Source organism: Coturnix japonica, chromosome 1 (genome assembly GCF_054131305.1).
Source record: "Coturnix japonica strain WE chromosome 1, WE-NBRP24, whole genome shotgun sequence".
NCBI classification, from domain to species: Eukaryota; Metazoa; Chordata; class Aves; order Galliformes; family Phasianidae; genus Coturnix; species Coturnix japonica.
This window is the reverse complement of record NC_140663.1, coordinates 49087171-49103314: the sequence shown is the minus strand read 5'-3', so window position 1 is coordinate 49103314 and position 16144 is coordinate 49087171. Positions and strand designations below refer to the sequence as shown.

Here is a 16144-nt window from a genome sequence, read left to right as displayed (position 1 = left end):
CAGTGAGGTTCAGAAAATTACATTTATTAACAGTTTTATGTACATTAGGTACTCTACTCACACACCAAAGAGAATGAGGTAACAAAATACCCTTTTGTACAGTGAGAGTTAGGAAACGTGGTTACATTTGGTCCTTTGTACCTGAGAAGCTGAAAATAGCTGTTGTTGACAGACATCCGATGAAAACTCAAATTTACTTCTAATTACAGACTTCATTAGGACCCTCTAGAACCTACCCCTACACATAACCCAGTGAAGCGCAGGGCTGCTGGGACCATCACCCCCTACCATCAGTGACCAGTGCCTTTTGACCTCAGGCTGAATGCAATTCTGGGCATCAGCTGTGCTCTTTGTCCCCTATGCAGCCCCATGGCTTGTGGCATAAAAGGGCCCAGCACCATGATATACAGGCTGCAGGGCCATCAGGAGAGCTGCTGCCACCACTAATGCTGCCACCAGCCTTGGCCCAGGACAAAGCACAATGGGGGCTGCAGTGACAGCTGCCTCCTCAGGAAGGCAAACACCTTCAGCATGTTCTATGCCTGCCCTGAAGGAACACAGAGGTTCATTTTATGTCCCTGCAGCAAACTCATAATCTTCCTCCCTTCATCACCTCTAGGAATTTCCAGTGAGCAGAGTTCTGTTCCATTTAGAGAATTTTATTATTTTTTTTCTTTTTAGATCTATCCTCATCTCCAGCCAACACGCTGGGTTCCATTTTGTTCCTATAATCAGAGCAGAAGGGTAAAAGCAACGAAAATAGCACCACAAGAATCCTGCACCCCTTCTAGGTAGCTGGGCAGGGGGTGGGAGGAGGATTTGCTGTGACTCACTGACACAGGAGCACCATCCCAAACCAGGACCCACCTCGTTCATATTTCAGGTAACAAAAGCTTTCTGCATACATGTGCTGCTACATGACAACAAAATGGAAGTATAATAAGCTACAATCCTCTATTAGCAAGAATAGCTCTATTATCAACTGCACATATTCAAAGGAATGTATATACTTCTGCCACATACAGTACACATTTGGGTCCCACCATTCATTGGGCCTCTATAAAAATAGAGAACCAGAACGACATGAGTTGGTTCACACACATAATGAACCGCAGAGCATTACCTAGCTGAGATCCCATTGGTCCAAAAATCATAGGAGAAAGGGAAAGTACAAATGTAGATATTAATAATTAGAACGCAGGTCATCGCTTGACTGCATCTGTTTACCCAGCACAGCCATCCTGAAGGAAAACACTCTACGTTGTTCTGCCATTGCTAAAGAAGAATGACAGTGCTGGACCACTCCACACCTGGAGCTTACATGACTTGAGATGAGACAAGGCTATGGAAATACATACATATTGCTACTGCAACGTGATGGCAATCAGCAGAAGCACCAAGACTGCTGCTGTTCTCAGCAACACTACTCCAACTGCTCAGCGTGGGCACAACTCGGTCAAAAAAGAAAGTGCATGTAAATTATGACCAGGAAAAAAAACAACAAAATGAAGTAAGGTAGCATTAACTGGGGCAGTCTCTGCAGTTGTAACAAAAATATGAACGAGGCCAGCTGATTTAAACAGCTCACAAAGCTGCATCAGGCTTTCAGAACCAAGGAAAGAACTTTCATATCAGCCCACTCTGTCCAGTTGCAACCACAATGTTTGCCTCAGTTCCCTAAATGCTGAACTCACGGGCAGAAAAGGGTGAATCAAAGCCTGCCAGGAATTGTCTGAGCCAACCTGTGGCCAAAGAGCGGGTAGACCAATCTGAGCCATTTGTATTAAAACATCACCTTTTTGTAATTAGAAGAGATGAAAAAACTGTCAAGTAAGTACAATTAGGAGTGCCAAAAAAAGAAAAAAAAACAAAAAAAACCCCCAAAAGATAATTCTCAGACTGACTGAAGTAGTTTACTCTAACTAGCAAAACCTAGTAGTGTTTTATATTCCAGGAGATTAAAACACAACCGAGTCTTTTAATGGAAGTGGAATTCACTCTTAAGCTCACTTGAGCTACTTATGTCAGGAATCTGAGCAACTCTTGCGCAGTCTAAGAACCTCTACTCACAGGCATCAACAGATGTTAAATTTTATACAGAGTTCTCACAGTGTTCAGCAGCTTCTGAAGCCTGCAGTGCAATTATTGTTAACAATCAGGCAAGTAAGACCGTATTAACAACACAGACAGTGCAACGGACCTACAAAGGCTAAGAAAGACAGGGTTTGAGGCTGAAACTTGCTGTTAGGCACAACATAGTCATGGAGTGTAAGATCACTTAATAGTCACAGACACCCATCACACAGTGTCTGGTCATGGAAGGAAGAGCTGATTGTGGTTCTGTCTTGGCTCCTGATTTCCACACTTCTGCAGATGCAAATCAGACCTTCAGTATGAAGTGAAAAAATAGCTCATTACATTAACTTTCCTGCTTTTCCCTTTCTCAAATATGGGAGGAAAAAAGAACAGGGGAAGATAAATGCCTGGCAAGACCCTGATTCCAGAGTGAAAATAACATGCCAATAATAAAGTTTAGCAGAAAAAAAACCACACACATTAATGAGAACTGCCATTTTGTGTAATAGCTTTAACATACATTCACAACCTACACTGTTACAGCTACAGTGTAATCTGTGACCACATTAAGTACAAAAAGGAGCGCATAAACATCTGGACAACAGATAAGCAATGCATCTTCCTTCAATGTTCTTCGTCTGGTTGATGAGATGCACGTGTCTTCCTTAACGTTTTGTTAGAGATGCAAGCAAGCATCTACAAATTAAAGATTTGTTTTCTTAGATATGCACAACTGTCATTTAAAATAATTACCTCCAAGCTATATTTGATGTAGTAATTTTCAATCTAGAGAAAGTGCTGTTAGTAACGCAAATAAATAACTCCTGAAAAATAGAAGTTTCTATAGGAAAAACAAACCAACACAGACCTAGCCCAACTGGATGCTAGTTTACTATTGTACATTTGCTGTTAGGTTTAATAGAAAAAGTCAAATGAAGAGCTTTTACCCCTTCAAAGCATTAGTGATAGTTATTCGAGTAAGTAATTATCACCCCATACCAGCCACATCATTTCACAACAGGATCTGCAGACATAGAGTTGGAAAGATCTCCATTGCTTGCTTTAACAGATTCTTCTGTAAAAACAGAAAATGGAGACAAGGATTACAGTTCACGTTTTACTCAAGGCAGTAAAAACGAGGTCTTAAAATATGTATAGCATGCTGCTGTCATAAAAGATTTGATACACTGTACCACAGACAGCATCTGATAACTGCCCTCGCAGCACAAAGGATCCTGGCCCTATGAAGAAATCTGTTTGGGGTGAGAGGTACAAGCAACTGCTGTCCTACAAGTGCTCTCCTGAAGAAGCAAAGGCAGTTTATCTAGCGTTATCACAGTGCTCCAAGATGGCTTTTTGAGTAGGACAACTATATGAGAAACTCCACAAATATGAAGTATAAATCCACACTGAAGACTTCCTTCTTTGCAAACTGCTTTGGATCAGTGATCTGGGAGGCAACCATCATTTACATCGCTGTCAGAACTACAGAGAAAAACTAGTTACTTGCCAATTCCATTTTTTTTAACATACAGCTACATTCAGCCATGGGAGACCCAAGACTCTAAGCAACTCATGACTGAATTGCATGTCTACATCTTACTCCTCTCATTTCTTGGAGGATAGTTTCCCCATACTCAGGAAAGTTTCCTATAATTCAACTCACAACATGTGAAATTCCCATCTTGCCCAAGTCAAGAAACCATAGCACAGATGGAGATCTCACCCTTTGAAATGTAAAGCAATGGTAGACCAAAACACTCTACAAACATTCAGCACATCATCTACCTATGTAAAGTGTAAAACAGCTACTAGATGACAGCTGAGAAACATCAGTTTATATTTTACATCGGCAAAGGTTTTGCAGAAAAGGCTGTCATTAACAAAATCAAGAATAAAGTGGGTAAGTATGAAGCTGAAGTCATTGAATTTAATATTAATGCAAGCGTGCAGCTCTTCTTGCCCCAAGTTTTGTGTTCAGAAATCCAGTCTGAAATTTCACTTTTCCAAAGAAGGTCTCATTGAGGTGTTCTCAACTCCTTAATTATCCTCAGCCCCATAAAACTACCTCAGGAATACTGATTCAGCCCAATAGCAACGAAGTGGCTACAGAAGAAAGTGTTTTGTAGGGAAAATACACCCTCAAGAACCAAAGCACTCCACATGTAAGATTCACTCACCTTCTCTCTCTTTCTTTTCCTGGTTTTCTTCTGCTGCAGTTTTATCTGCTCTGAAAAATATTCTTGCACTACTTAATGAAAAATAAAGGAGTTCAAATTCCTAAGTAAAAAGATACAGAAGAGGAGTGTCAGTGTATCACAAGAATGAATTCACATACAAATCAATGCGATTTTTCAGAAGCATCAAAAGCAATTAGATTTAAGTATAAAAATAATTTCCCACACATAAGTCCACTCACACGCATCTCACAGGGCACAACTCAGACAGAAACTTTAATGAGTAACTTAAGTAAATCAGCATCACTGCAACATGTGTGCCCCGGTTGGTGCAAGTGGTAGGAATGCCGCATTGCAACACCGGAGACCCTGGGTTCAAATCCCCCCTGTGGCACAAGTGGTAGAAGTGCCGCTCTGCTACACAGAAGGCTCGAATCCCGGGAGGTTGGACTCGATGATCTCTAAGGTCCCTTCCAACCTGCACGAGACTATGATACTGTGATGTAGGCTACTGAGGCCGAGTGTGAGGTTTGGACCCACAGTGAAAATGTGGAACTATTTGCCCAAAGAAAGACCACGCAACCCAATAATTTTAACAGCCACATGGTCAATCAGTTACTGAACAAGTCAGTGAGATGGTTTTGGTAAAGCAGAGAACTGCAACACATGCTTTTGGCAGTCACACATGTCTTTACCTATTTTAGCAACAACAGTACTTAATACATGGGCTATTCATAAACAAATACCTGCAGATGTGTCCCACATCCTCCTCAATTCAAAAACAAAGGGGAGAGACAGGAGGCATTTACACCTCAGTCAGACCTAGAAATTCAAATACACCTTTCTTCTTCTGTTTGACAGCTGGTGTGCATCGAATGAACTCAGAGAATTCACACCCAAGCAATTCAGTTCACAGTGTTTCTTGTAACAAAGATTTCCTCTCAACATTCTCCCCTACTTGAACATGAAGGTTTCAGTTGCATTAAGAGTCCTGTCCAGCATACAAAGGCTTCCAGCCAGCCACCTTGACACAAATATCACAAATGCTTATGATATTATGGCCTTCCAGTATTTGAAGGGAGCGTATAAACAGGAGGGGGAACAGCTGTTTTTTAAACTAACACATTGGAGGTTTCGGTTAGATATTAGGAGGAAGTTTTTCACTCAGAGGGTGGTGACGCACTGGCACAGGTTAGCCAAGGAGGCTGTGGATGTCCCATCCCTGGAGGCATTCAAGGCCAGGCTGGATGTGGCACTGGGGAGCCTGGTCTGGTGGTTGGTGACCCTGCACATAGCAGGGGGGCTGAAGCTGGATGATCACTGTGGTCCTTTTCAACCAAGGCCACTCTACTCTTCTTTGATCCTATGCCAACCCTTCAGACAGCACAGCACCTGAGACTTTGTGCTCATTTTTGGCATTGTTTTTCTAGGCAATGCCTTATGCTGTCTCAGTGTTATGTATTCAAGATAAGCTTCTCCACAAAACAGAACTGCACTGACATAGAACAGAAGCAAACCTGTGCTCTACCTGTAAGCAAACTTCCAGTCGCTTGTGAGTAAGGTTCATAGTTTGCAGCAGTTTTTCATCTTGATTAATTGACTGCACGTTCTGTTGTTTAGCTACTGCTTTTATTTCCTTCACATACTTCTCTCGAACAGACTGGAACCAGTGCAGCGAATCAAACTCCTGGTACTGATCCAACAGCTTCAGAATGTAAGCCACACCTACGGTAATTAACAAAACAAGCACCAAAGTTAACGTGCAATTTATAAGACATTCTGTGAGTGCTATTAATGGATTAGTTTAAGTCAATAATTCTCATGTAATTAGAATTTCAACTGCAATTGATTTTAAATTAAATCCAATGGGAAGAAAATCATAATATCCAAATATTTGCATAAACTCTAATCTACTGCCTGCAGCTTTGAAAGAAATCAAGGAGTACCAATGTATGACAAAACCACCTGCTGTCATAACTAGTTATTCCGTGCTAAAGAGATTCTGAAACAAACAGCCCACAGATCCATTGTGATGGAGCCAAGACAGTCCAAACATTAAGGGAAATTCGGAACTCAGAGAAATAGCAAACTTTTCCTGCAAACATCAGTTATGCTGGCTTGGCTAAAGACTCATCAGCATGCTGAAACTTACCCATGGCAAACCCATCATCAGTGAAGGCTGCCCCACTTTTGTTCTTCTTGTTCAGTTTCTCCTTGCAACTGATTGAATGCTCTACAAAATTGAGGGTCTGAAAGAGTGAAAAGCTCTCTTGGAATCATTGGGAGTCTTAACAGCATTATAACATTAAAAATAAATAAATAAATAAATAAATATAGATGCAGCTGACCAAATTGCCCCAAACGATAACATTTGTATCTCCCATCATTAGGCATTTTTGTATGGAAAACGCTGGTAACACACCAATGTTGTAGTTGTTGCTGAACAGTGCTTACATCAAGCCCAGTACTTTTTGGCCTCTTACACTGCCCTGCCAGAAAGGAGCTGGGGTTGCAAAAGGAGCCATGTCAGCTGACCCAGAATGACCAAAGGGATATCCCATACCATATGGCATTGTGCTCAGCAAGAGGAGGCAGACACATTGGAAGTGGTACTATTTGGTAGTCTTTCCAATAAACTGTGTGATGAGCCTCACTTTTCTACAGGTAGTTGAATATCTGCTCATGCCCAGAAGCAGTGAACAAATTCCTTGTTTTCTTTGCTTTTGTGCACAGCTCTTGCTCTACCTACTAAACTGTCTTTAGCTCAGTCAATGAGTTCTCTCCTATCTTTGCAATTCTCTCTCCCACCCCACCCTGTGGGGAGTAACCAAGCAGATGCATGGTGTTGAGCTGCCTGCTAGGGTAAAACCACAACAAATAGGATGTCACGTCATGAAACGAAGCTGTTAAGATCACTTAGGACTTCAAACTGAACTGCATCAACTCAGTTTAGCTTGACTCAAAAGAAAACTCGTTAACAAAGCCAAGTCTAACTGCAGTAGAAAGGGACACAATTTTACTGAAGAAGTTTCTGAAGTTACTTTTCGAGTGCTAGCAGAAACTGAGGTGAAGATCAAGAAGAACATGGCTACAGATGACTGCCAACAAAGCCATGCTCCAAGCAACTCCATTCACAATCAGGTAAAATAAAGAAAAAAGTATAACATGGTCATTGATGGTCTCATTCAAAATATTTCAACAAACCTGTATGTTTTTTTGTTTGTTTGTTTTTTAATTACTGGTACACACGGTAATAATACTAACCAGCGGGGGAACAATAATGTAAAAGTTCCTCAAATGCATATTCTTTGGACTGCGGAATTCAGGAGCAAATACATCCACAAGCATTTTAAAGTACTCTGTTCCTTCTGCAAAGTTACGTGTGAGGTCACTTAGCACTGAGTCCAATTGCCTAAAAAGGACAAGCAATGTGTTACCCGTTTTCTCCTAGAAGTTTCTTAACCTAAGCAAAATCCCAGCCTTCAACCCAATATTCCAACCTGAGCCCAAGATTACAACCCACCCCTATGGCCACCTTCCATCATACAGTTTGATTTTATTTCCTCAAAAAACACCCCATAGAATAATTGCTTATTTTCCCCTATGGCCTTACATATCCAAGAAACAGACATCAGGAGCAGTGAGGAACACCTGTTAGCCTTCAAATCAAATATATTATCAAGAATGTATTATTCAAATCAAATATATTATCAAGAAGGTTCTGTAACAAGACTACAAATTATGCTTCATATTCAGTTTTGGTTTTGAAAGATTTTGCTGCTTTTTCTCTACTTTCAACAAATATTTTTGTATAAAATCAGTTGAACTTAACACACACAAAAGCAACCAACAGTTGCATTTACAGCTTTAGAATTACAAACCTCTCTTCCCAACCCTGGCCCAGACCCCAGAGCGTGACATTAGGGTACCTCGCTGCTTTCTGTGTTTCTTCTGAGAGTCCTTCTTCTTTCACCAGCTCTTCAAAATTAACAATATCTTCCAGATCAGGAACGAACCTGAAAACTTACTGTTTGTTAGCAGTTCATTCAACTGGTTACATTCACTGGAGTACCTGCCATAATTTATAATAGAATTATAATCTTCTGGACTCAAACTACTTAAAATTATATCATTTCTGCAGTACTCCAATCTTAGTGCCATTAAGCCCAATTCTGAACTCACACAAACTTGTTTACACTTTTGCTTTTACCAGGCTACCATCTGCTCTTCCTTGTACTTGCCCTCGATAACTACACATTTACTAATATTTGCAAGAAATCTACTTCTTGGTACACATGGTCACTAGTTTTTAATGAACTTCTAAAAGCATACAATCAACTTTATGGTATAAAGCATTAAAGAAACATTACATTCATTTTTGAATTCTTATTTTTTCCTTTAACGCACACTCTTGAAATGATTAACATCAGGAATTACTGACTTAATTAACAACTAACGACTTACACAAACGTGTACTATTAGCTCCTTCACAGCATATTCCCATACAGTTTTGAGGGCTCTTTGGCATTTTATGACAATGACTGACCAGGTCTGGGTTCAGACTCTATTTCTTATAATTCTGCTTCAAGAAATGCATAAAAATGTACTACTTAAATGTACCATGTGATCAAATATTTATGGCAGATGAGTGAGAAATTTCTCAAGGAACATCATCACAAATAGAAGCAAAGGGAAAAAAAAGGTTGTACCTAATTGCACTGCTACAGCAGTGAAGACCACCAGATCTTATCATTCGCACATAACCCATAGCATTGCCTTCAAAGACAAGAAAAAAAATCAGAATTAATCTTTAAATAACAAGGGAGAGATAAACATACACCCACTTCAGAATTCCTACCACATCTGAAATGTAAACTAAAGTTGCCACATGGTCTCAACAAAGAAACTGCTTTAAAAACCAAGCAGAATAAAATATTACACTGAAAACTGATGTCAATAGTCTCTCCAGAGGATTAAAACAAATCCACAATTTAGCTGTCACAGAATCACAGAATCATCAAGGTTGGAAAAGACCTAGAAGATCATCTAGTCCAACCATTACCGATACTTCCCAGCTAAATCATATTCCTCAACACAACATCCAAACGTTTCTTGAACACTCCCATGGCCGGTGACTCCACCACCTCCCTGGGCAGTGCGTTATAATGACTGACTACCCCTTCCGAGAAGTAATATTTCCTAATGTCCAGCCTGAATCTCCCCTGGCACAGCTTAAAACCATTCCCTCTAGTTCTATCACTCATTACATGAGAGAAGAGGCCAACCCCCAGCTCACTACAACCTCGCTTCAGGAAGTTATAGAGAGCTGTGTTGAGTTTATTTGCATTACAGCCTAAGGACCAAATTCTTTCCATCAGGCACATTAAGCACTTTCAAGTTCTGCTAAGCCCTACACATCTATAGTATCCACAGCCAAAAATGCTATCACAGTATTATGCCTAACTTAAACTTACTTCAGTGGGTATACAGCCTCTGCCTGACAAATATGAGGTTTAGTTTTGTTTTCTGGGAAACATACTTAACCTGGATAGAAATCACTTCCATAGTAAAGAGAAAAGACTAAAGGAAACAGGCTTCTATGCAAGTTGTAGATGAAGAGATGCAAGACCTATTTCTGTGTAATTAGATGAGACTCTTTTTCCCAGGTTACAGGTGCAGTACATTCCCTCTGACTAGATTTGAATCTAGGTTTTAGCTTGTGCTGAGAGTTCAGTTAATGGACAGTGAAGCCTAGTATTTCCATTTATTAACATTCATAACGTTTTCATAGATAATATTTCATACCAATTTGACTTATGAGTTGTCTGAACTGGTCAAGGTAGCTCTGGCCATCCGGAGTTATTCCAAGTTTTCTGATGCCTCGGTTGAATTTATCTGCTCTTTCAAATGGATACTAGAAAAATATATTAATTTGTAAAAAACTGTCAGAATTGGTTATCTGTAAAAAGTCTATTTTTTTCATCATGTCAATACATTTGTATTTACAGTGTATTCCATTCCCACACCATAGCGTCAGCTTGGTTATTTATTTTTTAATTATACACATATCCATCCCTAACAGTCCATAAAAATCATTGGACTACATCCCTTCTATAATCTGTAGAACGGAACAGAATCATTGCTGTGAATAAGAAAGTACTCCCAGAAGAAATAAGCATCCAACACTCAATGAGCCTGACGCCTTATTCTACTGAAGAACACAGCATCTCATATTTCTAAGAAATCAGTTCTTCAGCATAGAAAGTTAGCCTCTACTACCCCACATCTTGACATATTTGAATAAATGCTACGTCTTCACATCACCTTGAATTCTGATAATTGTTGACCATCACTTGAATCTCAAGTTTAGGGTCCTCCAACAGACTATAAGTGCATCAAATCATTGCTTTCAAGTCATTGACAAAATTATTCCTGCCAGTTCCACAGCAAACAAAATAAACATGGAGAAAATAGAATGAAAGAAAACCAACCCAAACGTGGAAATTCAAAACACTCAATTTTGTAAGGAAATTTTTTTTTTTTTTTGTCATTTTGTCTGGAAACATATGAATAAATAATACGAAAGTTCTCAAACGTTACAGCTCAGTGTACCTTTAGGCATGTGACACCAGCTGTAAGGGTGGATAATATAAAGATGTTAACCAAGATGGCGGTAAATAGTCAAAGGTTATTAGCAAAGGAAAACTCACCAATGTCGATGCCTTGACCGGAAAGCTGAGGCAGTCTCCACTGGGGAGCAGTCTCCAAGAGATGCTACCTCAGGGGTAGTCAGCCCTTAAATGAGGTCTCAGAGGAGGTGGAGTTGAAGTCCACCCCTTCTGGGAGCACAGCTAGATTACTCTCACCTGTGCTCCCGCAGCTGACCCAACACTTGCCTCAGCTAATTAATCAGAGGTTCAAGCTGTGATTTCCCATACACCAGCACTACTTTTTTTGGCAGGTTACTCACAAGTCTTCAAAAATTACTGTACCTTGTGATCATTTTGATCCTTGACTTCCCTGAAGAATCGGATGTCTTTGATAAGCCTGGATTTGATATGTTCATCATACATGAACTGGCTAAAAATATAAAACTTTTTCCTCAAAAACTGGTAAGTGAAGTTGACCTGGAATAAAATAAACAGTCAAACCAAGAAAGTTGTAAAGTATCTGCATCTCTAGCGACCTCTGCTTCATGGCTTACAAAGTAACTTGAACTCATGATAACTAACTTTAAAGAAAGGAAACTTGTCAATTTATTTCAATCTACTATTCTCAGTTTAACTTTCTAATTTCACTGATGTAAAAGAAAGAGGAAAAAAAAAGAACAACTCCTGTAAGGCCTACTCTTCCAGGAAGGGCAGAGGGACCAGAAACACATCAGCTATTTCAAGTTTGATGACCTCTCCACACAGTCGACTATTTTATGTCTGGTATATCCTGCAACTGTCCTTTTGAAACAATACAAACATCTGAAGTTGAAAAGGGCATCACATGTGCTCAATGTCTTCATTCAAGTCATGGAATCCGTACAAACACCTTTGACAAAACTTTCCGCTTCCTCAATGTTTTCTAAAGTACTTCACCACAAAATAGAGCACGCTTTCACCACATATATCTCAATTACTTCTCGTGTCTGCATAAACAGATTTACTGGTGATCAGAAGTTAATAAAACACCAAAATCTGCATCACTAAGAAACGAATGAAGTAACAAGACAGTTTTTCGAGTGACAAAAGCACCCAGGATTAACTATTTCACAAACAAAATCATTCACAGAATAGAGCAAAGGAAGTTACTTCTCACAGTGCAAAGAAGCACGAAAACCTTATGCCCCTAACCTCTTGCATAGCTTGTGCCATGCTCAAGGTTTGGTTTCAGTGATCACAGATAAACCTTTGAGAAACCAGTCTCTTGAGAGCTGATGGGATTCACATGGCCACAAGGATGAAGAGCACATTTGTCAACAAGTGGACAGGCTTGTAAGGAGTGCTTTGAACTAAGCTAAAAAGGGGAAGGAGGTGAAGCTTTGAGCAACAGTTAAGAGGCTTTGGATGCTGATGTACTAGGAACCAACAGGGAAAAACTTGTAAATATCTTAGAGGAATTCTGGCTTGCTCCTTTAACAACAGGATACAGCTGACAGCCTAACAGAAGCACTTCCATACCAACACACACAGCATCAGTAACAAACAAGGGGAGCTAGAAGACACTGTAACTAAAAAGCTATGATCTAATTGCTGTAATTGAAGTCTGGCCAGACAAATCCTGCAACAACTGAAGCACTACAATTCAGGACCACATACTGTTCAGAAGGGACAGGAAGGAAGGAGACGTGATGAGATTGCCTACTTCTTTTTTGAGTAAAAGGCAAATGCATTTCACAGAATTTGCAAAGCAGCAGTGAACTGTTGAGAACTTAGAGCTGAAAATCTGAGGGCAAGCCAAAGGAAACATCATAGACAGTGCTCAATACAGGCTGCCCTATCAAGAGGAGGATGTTGACAAAGCTTTCTCACATCAGCTACAGAAGTATCACACTTGCAGGCTCTGATCCTTCTCAAATACCAAAATTATTCCAATATCTGCTGGAAAAGCAGTACAGCAAGCTATTTCCAGGAGGCTCATGGAGCAGGTCCTGAATACTTTCTTAATCCAGGAGATAGCCCAACCAGAAGAGAAACAACATTGGACCCACTGTTTACCAGCACAAATCAACTAATTAGAATAGTCAACATTGGCAGCTGTGTGGGCTTGCAATGATTGTGTCCTAGAGACATCATGGATCCTGAGGGTGATAGAGGCTAGGCAAAGAAAAATGACAATTCCATGCTAACAAACTTGCAGTTTAAGGAATGAGTGGAAGGGAGTCCCTGGGAAACTGCCCTCAGGGATAAAGGAGCAGCAAGCTAGTCAGCTCTGGATATTTTACCTAGTGCACAAGAGCTCTTGATTCCCACAGATAAGAAACCAGGTAAGGAAGACAGGAGATCAACACGGCTACATAACGTCAAACTGAAGTTTGAGAAGCAAATGCACAGACAGTGAAACCATGGGATATTTTTCCTGGGACTAACATAGGAACACTGCCTGGATGTATAGGGATAGGATCAGGAACGTTACAGCACAGAGATGAAGTTGGCATGGAATGTCAGGAATAATAATATGCCACTAGGAAATGCAGGGGTTCAGCCTTCAGTGCTTCAACGCATTACTAATGAAATTTACCTGTACACTTTTTGTGCATTGTTAGAAGTGGTATTTAGGAAAGGCAAACAACAAAAACTACCAGCTATGCAATAAATACTCACTGTTGTGTTCATGATTCCTGTTCCATGAGTTCGAATTGAGTTAGCAACGTGTCGAATATTGATAGTGTTCAAGTGTTTGTTGTTACTAGTTCTTTCAATGAAGATCTGGGACAGGGGGAGAAGAAAAAGTCATTTGTTATACCCAAAACTGACTGCAAAGAGTTAACAATCTAGGTAGGTCACATTCATTTTCTAAGAGCAGCTAGTAGGTGGTGATTAGGGAAATAACAAAGACAACAAAGCAAGCACACAATAAGCTTTGTCTGTTATGTTCCTCCAGTCTCTGGAACGCTATGATTCAACAAATCACAGGCAGATGCTTCATCTAACTCTCTTCTTTACTGAGACTATACTCCATTAAGTGGTCCAGACTCTTCTGACATTGTACTTTTGGTCCTACTATATATCATGGCAATGAGTTCCAACATCAAATTAAACAATGCCAGAAAAAGTACTACATTTCTTTAAAGCAGCTGCTTATTTTCACAGAGGATACCCTCACTCTCATGAGGAAAGCAGAGTTGTTCCCTGTACATATTCTTCATGTAATTCACTGCTTCACAACCCATCCTCTTATATCCTTTTTCCCCCCCCCCAAAAAAAATAATGTAATTCATGCAAACTTATATAGCAGAAAACCTGTCCTGCTGCAGCCCCCCAGCTTCAGAGTTTTTGACACTGAGTGATCTTACTGGCACACAGTAATCAAAACATGTTTACTGAACATCTTCCAAGGTCTAGATAGAGTATCCCCAAAGATCTTCCAAAGCAGCAACAGCTACTGTGCAGTTTGTAACTACATACATTTAGCCTGGGTCGTGGGCTTATATGTACAATTTGCACTTGCCTTCAGCTGGAGCCAAATTCAGAAAAACAAGTATATAATGCATCTTACCTGATTATTCAGATTGTAGAGGTAGCGAGATACAAACACATGAATATTTCTCATGATTTCCAAAACATCCAGACCCTGAAACAACATTACACATTATGAATTTGTATCATGATAATCCTCAAGAACCACTGACACACCTAATCACAAGGACCTGAAAGCACTACTTCTGTAGTTACTTGAAAGCATTTTAGGAAGCAACATTTTCTGTTTTCAAACCAGAATCTCTCTACAATTCTCAAGTTCAGTGCCTCTAAGATGACGTGTGGAGGGAAAAAGAAAAAAAAAAAGGAAATTCAATTCTCATTTCAAATCTACATTTTTGCCCATTTCTGTTTCCAAATCCTTTTGAAATCAAGGGATCCAGAGCATGATCCCACAAACATGAGTGGTATTTTTAAAATAAACTTTTCTCAGATTTCAGGTGTCCAGGTTTTTATGGACACAAAGATTTCTATAAAGACATAAGCAGCTAGCTACTGTTTGATGTCATTTCATCCAATATCTCTAGAATACTAAGTCTCACATTTTATATTTACAGTGTAAGCCTGAAAAACGTTTTGCTTGATAATCCCCTGAATAAACCCATTTTAGTATTGCTGTGCATAGAGAGGATACTGTTTAATCTACACATTTTCCAGTTGCGCCAATGATTGTGCCTGGATTTTAGGGGTTAGTCAAGTACACGTGCTTGCATGTGTATTTTTGTTTTGAAGTGAAGCTCATACAAACAACTGTATGAAACCAATGTTGTGAAATGACTCAACTCTTTACAGCTACATAATGAAGAAACATCATTGGCAACAGATACCAAAAGCAAAAGCCAGAAATAGAAATTATTCACAGCATTTTTGTACTAAGTAGCTTTAAAAAAAGTAGTTCAGCACTGTCTTTCAATTCAGGAATGAAAAGCCAACTTGAGAAGTAGAGAAAGAAAAAAGAGGCTGTCACTCTAAGAGCTTTCGCTCAAATGAGAGAATGAAGCTAACTGTCTAAAACATCAAAAATATTGAACTTTGGAGGGAAAGGTCACTGGAAACAAATTGTACTTCTTTACTATCCACTCTATAAACAGTGAGTGCCCATACCATTGACTTGGTATTAAACAGTCTATATGACAGCTTAATGGAATAAATGATACTCATCATGCAGGCACTATACCTGTTCAAGAGTCTGACTGGGAAGATGTGCTTCAGTCATACTTAAACCATAGCGTTGAGTTGCTAGGTTTCTCATTTCACTGTAGGTAGCCCAGTCATGTAGAGCCACAGTTGTTAAGTTGTAGAAGGTCTTGTCCAAATAGTGAGTTACATGAGCTGTAAACACATAAATAAAATGATGACCTAAAAATCATCCTTTCAATTTAGCTACAGAAGCAAGAAAAAGAAACGTAAAAAGAGATACTAAACCAAAGCATAGCAGAGATGAAAGTAAAGGGATTGGGAATGTGTACAAATGGCTTACCTTTTATATCAATGAATCGATTGAAAAAACGTATTGGGTTGAGAAAGAAGAAGTGAGCTAGATCCTTCATACCAACTCTGAAGGGATTTCTGTCATCCAACTTTAGGTGTGTATGAACTGACAAGCGCAGGTCCTTCTCTATCTCTTTACATAATTTGTCCAGCAAGTGCTACTCAGAGACATAAAATTAAAAAATAATTAAAGAAAAATTGTTCAGTCTTTTG

General features: G+C 39.6%; 1 protein-coding gene across 5 annotated transcripts in view; it reads right to left on the bottom strand.

Moving 5' to 3' along the window:
• WASHC4 (WASH complex subunit 4) overlaps positions 1 to 16144 on the bottom strand; it is a 42426-nt gene that overhangs the window by 3181 nt on the left and 23101 nt on the right. Inside the window, exons 21-34 of one of the 5 annotated variants that reach the window (XR_014935371.1) lie at positions 15921 to 16089; positions 15618 to 15772; positions 14460 to 14534; positions 13565 to 13669; positions 11246 to 11380; positions 10059 to 10167; positions 8963 to 9029; positions 8183 to 8325; positions 7518 to 7665; positions 6406 to 6502; positions 5782 to 5978; positions 4257 to 4356; positions 3076 to 3151; positions 4 to 2772 (exon numbers count right to left, since the gene is read on the bottom strand). Coding sequence is in view for 4 of the 5 variants with exons in the window: in XM_085518617.1 (XP_085374743.1) it covers positions 3084 to 3151; positions 4257 to 4356; positions 5782 to 5978; positions 6406 to 6502; positions 7518 to 7665; positions 8183 to 8269; positions 8963 to 9029; positions 10059 to 10167; positions 11246 to 11380; positions 13565 to 13669; positions 14460 to 14534; positions 15618 to 15772; positions 15921 to 16089 (1512 nt within the window). In the remaining variant the exon portion in view is untranslated. Of the gene's footprint in view, positions 1 to 3; positions 3152 to 4256; positions 4357 to 5781; positions 5979 to 6405; positions 6503 to 7517; positions 7666 to 8182; positions 8326 to 8962; positions 9030 to 10058; positions 10168 to 11245; positions 11381 to 13564; positions 13670 to 14459; positions 14535 to 15617; positions 15773 to 15920; positions 16090 to 16144 lie in introns of those variants that run through there. The other 4 variants (XM_015864196.3, XM_015864205.3, XM_085518617.1 and 1 more) reach the window with 4 other exon arrangements.